We start from the raw sequence: 10,192 nt of genomic DNA on the forward strand, positions 1-10,192 counted from the left end.
ATCAGTCAGGACGCCTCCCTTTGGAGGTTTTCTGGGCAAAAATAACTGTCATCACATTGCATTTTGGAATTTTTCAGTAAACAAGTTATTTTCACAACACATATGTTGCAGTGAATATGTGCTTTACAACACAACACAATCATATAAGGAAGCCGTATATATACAGTCCAAACCAGTCACTGAGTTGTTTTCCAGTCTCAACAACAAACAGACACCATATACAGCATATATTTGTATTTTTATTTTTATTTTTTCACTTTGCAGATTATTTATAATTTCTTTATTATTTAATTGCAGCACTCCACATACAGTATATTTTTTTCATATGACAAAACACGCGTACATTTACTGTTATTTACAATTCACAACCATTAGTGGCAGAGAGGTCGACAGTCTGTTCGGTCTAAGCAGGCCCAACTTTGGAGACTTCAGTCACTGACGAAGAAGACGACTCTTCATCTTCACCTCCGCCCATCCCCAGCATCTTCATCATGCATGAACGGAACTGAAAGGGAAAAACAAATTTAAAAATGAACCTTAAAAACCGTAACTGTAATGTGTTTTCAATGTGATGATGACGTCCAGCTGACCTGTTTGTTGAGGAGAACGTAGATGACCGGGTTGTAGACGGCAGAGGACTTGGAAAAGATTGACGGTACAGAAGCGAGCCTCAGGTCAAAAGTCTGCCCGCGGTTGTTGACGATCCAAAGAGAAAAGCTGGCATAGGGCATCCAGCACACCAGGAAGCCCATCACCATGAAGATCACCATCCTGGTCACCTCCCGCTCTGCCTTCTGGGTGGAGGCAGACTCAGCTTGGGCCTTCGCTGCCTGTTGAGTGAGAGAAGTGAGTTGAGTCTCATGACTTCTTCATGTTTAGTGGTCCGTGCACCAATCTCGGAACCTATTGTCTATCAGCTTAATGACGGAGGGGCTATATTTCTGGGGTTCTGGTGTAGCCAGCGAATATCCAGACCAGGACTTCCTTTTCCCTGCTCTGCTCATTGTTTACAGTCCAATTAGCAACTTGAGATTCCAGGTGGAGCTGGAGTTGAGAGACAACGTGTACGACTGGATTGTTTCACAAGTTTACAGGCTAATTTTAAACCAATAAAACGCTAAATCATCATCAGACGATAGCCAGTGGGTTCCCAGATTGAAATTCAGCCAATTCGTTCCACATATTTTGCTCCCCACATGGTGTTTACCTGCATTCCACCAAGGCCTGCCTGAACCATAAACTGTATATAAAAAGTGGACGTCGTGGTTTGTGGTTTGTGGTTTGTGGTTTGTGGACTGTCGTTTTGAAGTCTCGAGTTCAGCATTTTGGCCATCGCCATCTTGGTTTTTGGCTGTAGCAATCTTGGCTTTTTGCAACCAGAAGTGACACGAGAGGACGGAACTAAGTACAACCGAATGCTGAATAAGAAATTTTTTAGGCAACCAAAATGTTATAATTAACTTTCATGAACTGAAAACACACTGTGAAAGGTTTAAAGTTGTTAGACGAAAAACTCGGACAACACCCAGACCAGACAACGCTGTGGTAGCAACCTGTCAATCCCAAGGTAGCCACGCCCTAAAGCATCCCCTGCTTGATGGTCTATCTGACTCTAAATGAGACCATAATTTACTAAATGAACATCATGCTGTATTGAAGAAGACTTGAAACTAGCGATTGAGACCATAAACTCATGTTCACAATGTTTACTGAGGTAATAAATCAAGTGAGAAGTAGGCTCATTTTCTCAAAGACTTCTATTCAATCAGACTTCTTTTTGCAACCAGAGGAGTCGCCCCCTGCTGGCTGTTAGAAAGAATGCAAGTTTAAGGCACTTCAGCATTGGCTTCACTTCTCAGACACGGAAGTAGACGCCTGGCTCGAACGTGATTGGTCAATACCACTCGGACTACAAAACGGAAGCCAGAAACACATCCGATACCAAAATCTTGTACCGTTGCCTACAGATTCTACATATAAGATACAGTTAAGTTTAATTTACCATTTTGTAGAAATCGTTTTTGAGCAGCATTTAACAATCATTAGCCAAACAACATTCTTTCTCGTTTTTAACTTTGCCTCACCATTTTCATTGTGATGAGGAGCTGGGTGTAGCAGAAGACGATGGTGGCGAAGGGAACAGCAAAGCAGAAGCAGAAGAGAAACATCACGTAGGATTCATTGTTGTATTTGTTGTTTGTGGTGTACCAGTCTGGACCACAGGAGCACTGCAGGCCTTCTGGGATGTACCTGGAGGGATAATCACAAAAGCATTGATATACAACCCAGCTTCTCAGTTTTCCGATGTTTTTCAGTGTGTTGGTTGGTGTTCTGTTACCTACCTACTCCATCCGACCAGTGGAGGAACTGAGGCGATCAGTGCAAACACCCAGGTGAATGCACAACAAGCTAAAGCATGGTCGGGCTTGAAAACAAAGTTTCCAAGTGGCTTGCAGATGACCAGCCATCTTTCAAAAGCTATCACAGCGAGAGACCACAGGCTTACCATGCCTGGAATGACAAATACAGACAATTTAAAACCGTTTTCCAAACCATTAGAGATAAGTCCAGTAACAGAAAGGCATGATCAAATGAAATTGTTTCAAAACTACCGCTTAAATCTTACCGCCAAGCGTCGCCAGAAAACCTTCAATCTTGCATGCTAGCGGTCCAAAGATGAAATATCTCATTGCAAAGGAGCAGCAGGCAACGAAGGACCCCACACAGGACACAAGAAGGTTAGACACGGCCAAGTTCACCAGGATGTAGTTGAGGTGGGACCGGAGCTTCTTGTTTTGGATGGTGCACGCAACTGTAAGCGCATTGATGAACGTGCCCACTATGAATATAAAAAACATGTACATGGCCATTCCATAGAAGACGCCTGTGCCTGCTAGGTGGTCCTGAGGGATCAGGAAGGGACTGAGAGACGTGATGTTGTCCGTAGCCAAAGGGATGGGGATCCAGAAATCCTCCGGAAGCTCCGTGTTACGGCCGTGCTTCATTTTGCCCTGAATGTAAATAAGGAAAATCAAAATTTGCTTTTCATGTGACAGTCAGTTCAGCGTGTCCTGCTCTATGGCTATCGCAGTCCAGTACAGAGGATTGGGGTACATTTATAGGGCTGTCTGACAGAACATTTAATTAATTGAATGATTAAATAATTAATAGACAACTTAATTGAGGAGATTAGCGTACCACAGGAAGCATGCAACATCTGACACGCTATAAAGGGGAATAAAAATAGGCCAGAGCCCAGTACAAGATTTCAGGATGTTATCAATCGCATCCGGTTCTTATCTCATTACTGAGACACTATTACAGGTCGAAAGCAATGATACACGGTACATTGAGACACTCATTAAATGCTCGATATACTGACATAAACATGTATGCACCCATAAATTCAAATGTTAGTTGAGGTTAGTGCACAAGCTGTTTCATCCAATCCAATCTGGAAGGATAACCATTGTTTTGGTATCAGCTAATCCAGTTATCAGCGCTGTTACGGCGGCTAATCACATTCAGTCTGCCCCCAGGTAACCTGCTTTCTGATAGTATTAGGATGGATGATCTCTACCTTCGTTATCGTGTCAGGATTGAGAATGGATTACCATGTGTTGAGCATGGATCTCCGCACAAAGCAGAGTATTTCCATTTCCCAACGTAAACACACTAAATGTGTCCCAGTTTATTTCCTGTCGCAGTGTACAGACGTAGGCAAAATTGTTGGTACTCTTCCGTTAAAGAAAGAAAAACCCACAAAGGTCACTGAAATAACTTGAAACTGAGAAAAGTAATAATAAATAAAAATTTATTGAAAATTAACTAATGAAAATGAGATATTGCTTTTGAATTTTGGTTCAACAGAATCATTTTAAAAAACAAACTAATGAAACTGGCCTGGACAAAAATTATGGTACTCTTAACTTAATATTTAGTTGCACAACCTTTTGAGGCAATCACTGCAAACAAGCGATTTCTGTAACTCTCAATGAGACTTCTGCACCTGTCGACAGGTATGTTGGCCCACTCCTCGTGAGCAAACTGCTCTAGCTGTCTCAGGTTTGAAGGGTGCCTTCTCCAGATTGCATGTTTCAGCTCCTTCCACAGATGTTCAATAGGATTTAGATCAGGGCTCATAGAAGGCCACTTCAGAACAGTCCAATGTTTTGTTCTTAGCCATTCTTGGGTGTTTTTAGCTGTGTTTTGGGTCATTATCCTGTTGGAGGACCCATGACCTGCGACGGAGACCAAGCTTTCTGACACTGGGCAGCACATTTCGCTCCAGAATGCCTTGATAGTCTTGAGATTTCATTGTACCCGGCACAGATTCAAGACACCCTGTGCCAGATGCAGCAAAGCAGCCCCAGAACATAACCGAGCCTCCTCCATGTTTCACATTAGGTACAGTGTTCTTTTCTTTGTATGCTTCATTTTTGCATCTGTGAACATAGAGCTGATTTGACTTGCCAAAAAGCTCCAGTTTTGTCTCATCTGTCCAAAGGACATTCTCCCAGAAGCTTTGTGGCTTGTCAATATGCATTTTGGCATATTCCAGTCTCGCTTTTTTATGATTTGCTTTCAACAGTGGTGTCCTCCTCGGTCGTCTTCCATTAAGTCCACTTTGGCTCAAACAGCGACGGATGGTGCGATCTGACACTGATGTACCTTGACCTTGGAGTTCACCTCTAATCTCTTTGGAAGAGTTGTTCTGGGCTCTTTGGTTACCATTCGTATTATCCGTCTCTTCAATTTGTCATCAATTTTCCTCTTGCGGCCACGTCCAGGGAGGTTGGCTACAGTCCCGTGGACCTTAAACTTCTGAATAATATGTGCAGCTGTAGTCACGGGAACATCAAGCTGCTTGGAGATGGTCTTATAGCCTTTACCTTTAACATGCTTGTCAATAATTTTCTTTCTCATCTCCTGAGACAACTCTCTCCTTAGCTTTCTGTGGTCCATGTTCAGTGTGGTACACACCATGATACCAAACAGCACAGTGACTACTTTTCACCCTTTAAATAGGCAGACTGACTGATTACAAGTTTGAAGACACCTGTGATGCTAATTACAGGACACACCTTAGTTTAATATGTCCCTATGGTCACATTATTTTACATCTTTTCTAGGGCTACCATCATTTTTGTATAGGCCAGTTTCATCAGTTTGTTTTTTAAAATGATTCTGTTGAACCACAATTCAAAAGCAACAGCTGATTTTCATTAGTTAATTTTCAGTAAATCTTTATTTATTATTACTTTTGTCAGTTTCAAGTTATTTCAGTGACCATTGTGGGGTTTTCTTTCTTTAACGGAAGAGTACCAACAATTTTGCCTACGTCTGTATGTGAATGACATCAGCTGACAGGATGTAAACATGGACACAAACTGTTGCCTAGCAACGCAATTCCATTGCAATTCCGCTGAAATGCGCTTAAACAGATTGTTTCAGACAGAGGGTGAATACAGGCATATTCAGACAGACAGTATGAGGAAAATAATGTGTTTTTTTAAACATTAAAGCATGTAAACATGTTCTAGTAGAAACCCAAAATACAAGCATGAACTTGAAAATGAGCATGATATGTCCCCTTTAATCTATACTTTCTGAGACAGGTGCTCGATACAGATCTGTATCCATAAGTGGACCGGAATCAGCTGATTGTTAATGTACAAGAAGTGTGTTGACAAGACTCTGGATATGATCTGATGTCTTCTGTATAATGATGATTGTTTAGACTGCTGATTTTTATAACAGTGGTCATCTTGTGTGCTTTCCTTTGTGACAAATCTCTTACAACATTTGACTATAAGGCGACAAAATGTGGGTTAATAGATGTGATAGCACAAAAAAATGTTCTTTCAAAAAGGCTGACACACTGATCTGCTGTGATGCTCATACACCACCTCATAAAACCTCCACCCCCTGCTGCCATAATCCTTGGTCCGTGCCACTTGTGATGCTTTAAATCATGATCTCTTTAGGCTCTCAAAGTTCAGTTCTCTAGCCGCTTCCTAAGACTCTTACCGTGTGTAAACCATTACCGGCAGCTCAGAGCAGTAGGGAAGGTCAAGGTGTTTGTCTGTGCTCCACTGACTTGTTTAACCTGCCGCTGCGCTCGTTCAACACTGATTATCATTAGGAATTCAAGCAAAAAGCATGTAATTGATTCAATTCATAGTAGCTTCAGGAGGGAACACTGGGTCAATTGTCCTGGGCCTTTAAATAATCTGCTGGCGGGGGGCCTTCGGAGATCACCTTGTCCTGCCACGAGCAAGACATAAGGCAGGTCTGAGCATCAGTACAAGACAGATGAGCTGCTATGAATTAAAACAAATGATTCTATATTTCTTGCTTTTCTGGCCCAAAAATCCCCAATAAATTATTTTTATAAATGGATTATGTTTTGGTAAAAGAGGTTGTGCTTCAACAATGGGATTCACGGTAACGGAGTGCTAGACCAACAGTCCAATAAGCATAACAATGTGATAGGGTAACACATCACAATTTCGTCAAGTTGTGATGTGAGCCAATTAAACAAGTTAGTATTTTGTCCTCCTTGATTTTGAAATTTGGGATGTACTACCATATCACATTTTTACATTAACAAAAAGCTAAGGGGAAATGGCTGAAAATAAGAAAGCGTGACATCACGTCAGATCAATCACAATGACAGTCGTTTGATTATAAGGCTAAACATTATTTGGAGTAGAAGGTTTTAACTGTAAAGCCTGCTCATTTAGTTAAAAGGTAAATATAAACTATTTTTATGTAAGTTTTTAATGAAAGTTCAGATATCCCCACAGTTTATTTTATTTCGTTTTTAGAATCACTATCTTAAAGGCGTTCCTAATGAGTCCACCAATCAGAATAAATCCCTCTCCTGGTCAGGAAAGGGATTTCCTGAGGAACAAAGGAAAGAAGAGATTTTAATTAGACACAAAGGTTTGTGCCAACCTACTGAACAATTGACCTATTAAGTTGATGCTATAATAACACAGAGGACACTAAGTAGCCTGTCATTACATATATTCTGGGGTACACTGTTTACACATAGACTACTGCTATTAACCACCGTGTCACTTTACCTCGTAACTTTATCTTTAACTACTCATGTGTAGTTCATATTAATTTTACTTATAATAGTTGTATATACCTCTTATTTTATCTATTCTTATTTTTTCCTCTATTTATCTGTCCTTATTTCTGTCTTGTGCCGCTCCAACACCTGAATTTCTTCTCTGGGAATCAAATAAAGGCTTAATGTATCTTATTTTAACATTTTTGATCTTTGAATTAATTGTGGAAAAGTTATTTTCAAGATTCAAGATTCCTTTACTTGTCATTTTTATGCTCCACATAAAAACAAAATTGTGATTCACACATCCACCACTCAGTAATTCAGTGCAAAACAATTAGTAAAAACTATAAAGTAATTGGCTAATAAATAAGAGCACTAATAAATAAGCTAAAAGTACGCTAAAATAGAATAAAATAAATAGTTATAATTTAAAAATTAAAAAGATTTTTAAAGGAACAGTCTCTTAAGTGCAGTTCACATTCTCTGATTGAGCAGTCTGATTTCTGTGGGAAAGAAGCTGTTTAACAGCTGGATATTAATCAATATATACATGCTATACCTTCTTTTTAATATCTTTTATTACTGATTGACAAAGAGTAGATTAAGCATTGATCAGAGTATTGGGTTTTAACGATTCTGCATGAGTTTTAACAGATTGCATCTGACGGTGCAGCCTTATGTTGTGGTCACTCATTAGCAAGGCATGTCATTCAATTAGGCTGAGCTGCTGCATTGGCACAGGAGAAACTAGCACACTGTATGTTAACAAAGAGTGATGTATAGGACAAAATATTATGTTGTAGAAATACATTAGATAACTACTTCCGCACAAAATTGTTTACATTCTGTTATAATAACATAACACAATGTGTGAGTATTTTCTTCACTGGTTATGTGAGATGGGTGTTAGAAGGCGGATGGAGTGGCTGCACTTTGTACGTAATAATATTGTTGAAATGTAAGTTGTGTCTGGTCTTAATTTTTAGTGTGACCTTATCATCTTTCAGTCAATTAATTGTGACAAGCTTTAGTGTTGCACCATTACTGCTTCATAACTAAACTAAAACAACCCAAGTTAAAGGAGGCCTGGCTCACCCACACAGGTGACTGTGATTGACAGGTGATTAGACCTCTTTACAGGCTGCGTGGGCGTCTGCAGACTGTCCTTGATTGACCTGGTACTAGGATCCCAAGTTCCCCTTATTGAATATTATTTTAGCTTTAACATAGTTAACCCCTTAAAATCCACCTACCATACCCAATTTATGCATTTCTAAGACTGTTTAGGGACCCCGGCATGCAGAAATATTCAAACACACTATTTTTAGAAAATAACGCATTTATACTGCATTCTAAAAACTGCATGTTTTTGCCCAAAACTGCATGGGATTAGTATAAAGTGGGCAATGTCTGTAAAAGGGAGACCCGTGGGTACCCATAGAACCCATTTTCATTCACATATCTTGAGGTCAGAGGTCAAGGGACCCCTGTAAAAATGGTCAGGCCAGTTTTTCAAAATGTATTCCAACTTTTTAGTGTTATTTAGCCTTCTTCTCGACAAGCTAGTATGACATGGTTGGTACTAATGGATTCTTTAGGTTTTCTAGTTTCATATGATGTAAGTACCTCCACTTCACTCTATATGACTTGCATATGGAAGTTGAAAATGGATATTTTTTTCATTTCAGTACAAGGACAGCACAGTGAATCATTAATAAAATGTGTAAATGATGAGAACCACAACCCCCCTTCTTTACCCATTTTATTCGTACATAACTTCTTCATTGTAAGCAGACCAAAACAAAAACATCAAGTCTGCTATCTAATAGTGCATTGCAAAAAAGAACAACTTTGTTTTTCAGACAGAAGTCTAACATTCAAATGTGACAAACTGTGCTGTATACTGTAAGCACGTTCATTTTAATTTGCAGTAATTAGATGGCTTTTTCATATTCATCATTGAAGCAATATATATACCATACTTTTTTTTATATCAATAGCAATAATTCTCTCTGTTCTCATTTAGAAGAAGCTCAGAGATCAGGTTCAGCTACTCTGAAGCTGACAGCCAAGTGTCTGCACATGGGAACTTCATTAAATAAACTATGGTGTAGTAACTACTACACAAAGGCTACACCTATAACAATATCAGGCATGATATATGCTATAGGTGTATTTATTAATGTGGATTTATCATTTTTATATTAGGATATTGTCATTAAGGTCTGTGGAATTAACGTTTTCATATTGTTATATGTGCAACAAAATACTCACCACCAAACATAATAATAATAATAATAATAATAATAGTAATAATAATAATAATAATAATAATGTATTGTTCTTCTTCTGTATGGTTTTACTCTGGATGTAAGAGATGTGAGTAAAACATCCAGAGACTATCAATCTATCGATCTATCTATCTATCTAATATCTTGTGTATCCGGACAAGTATTGAAATATAGTGGGGATGCTGATCCTGCAAATGTGTAACATATAAACCCACATCCCCATATTGCACAATAATGTTCCTAATTTCTCTATAGCTAAATTAGATTGTGCCTTTGGCAAACCCACTGTGTTCAAGAAGTGAATTATAAAATAATTGGGGAATGATTTATCTTGTGAAACAGACAAAGACAAAAACACAAACCAAATTAGATAGAAGAAGTTTAATAATCTTACAAAACTTTTCCACATTTTGGAACATTTTCTCATCAGAATCAGAATCAGAATCGTGTTTATTGCCAGGTGTAAGAGGTATACACTAAGAATTTGCTTTGGGATTTGTTGGTGCAAATAAGCAGTATAATAACAAAATAAGATAAAAACGTTAGAATAAAATAAGAATACAAAATTAAAAACAAATTTTTCAATTTTCCTCATCTTTTCAGTGTGAGTCCAGTAGAGAAATGTTTCTGAACATAACACTGTTTTGAAGAAAGAGAGAGAGGAAATGTGTTAATTAATGTCAATGACTGGTGTCAATCACTAGGAATTTTCTTTGGTTTTGTTGGTGCAAATAAGCAGTATAATAACAAAAGAAGATAAAAACGTTAGAATAAAATAAGAATAATACAATTTTTTTAAAAAAATGTCATCAAAATT

At 38.6% G+C, this 10,192-nt stretch overlaps 1 protein-coding gene across 1 annotated transcript; it reads right to left on the reverse strand.

The window, feature by feature from the left end:
- LOC141779935 (blue-sensitive opsin-like) lies at window positions 1–3,094 on the reverse strand. Its single transcript, XM_074654996.1, has 5 exons — window positions 2,627–3,094; window positions 2,343–2,511; window positions 2,085–2,250; window positions 591–830; window positions 1–505 (listed from the first exon to the last, which is right to left on the reverse strand). Exons 1-5 carry the CDS (start codon window positions 3,003–3,005, stop codon window positions 404–406), a joined length of 1,056 nt encoding a protein of 351 aa, XP_074511097.1. The 5' UTR covers window positions 3,006–3,094; the 3' UTR covers window positions 1–403.
- Window positions 3,095–10,192: the final 7,098 nt, after the last annotated feature.

The sequence above is a fragment of the Sebastes fasciatus genome, chromosome 1, assembly GCF_043250625.1.
Source record: "Sebastes fasciatus isolate fSebFas1 chromosome 1, fSebFas1.pri, whole genome shotgun sequence".
Lineage (NCBI taxonomy): Eukaryota > Metazoa > Chordata > Actinopteri > Perciformes > Sebastidae > Sebastes > Sebastes fasciatus.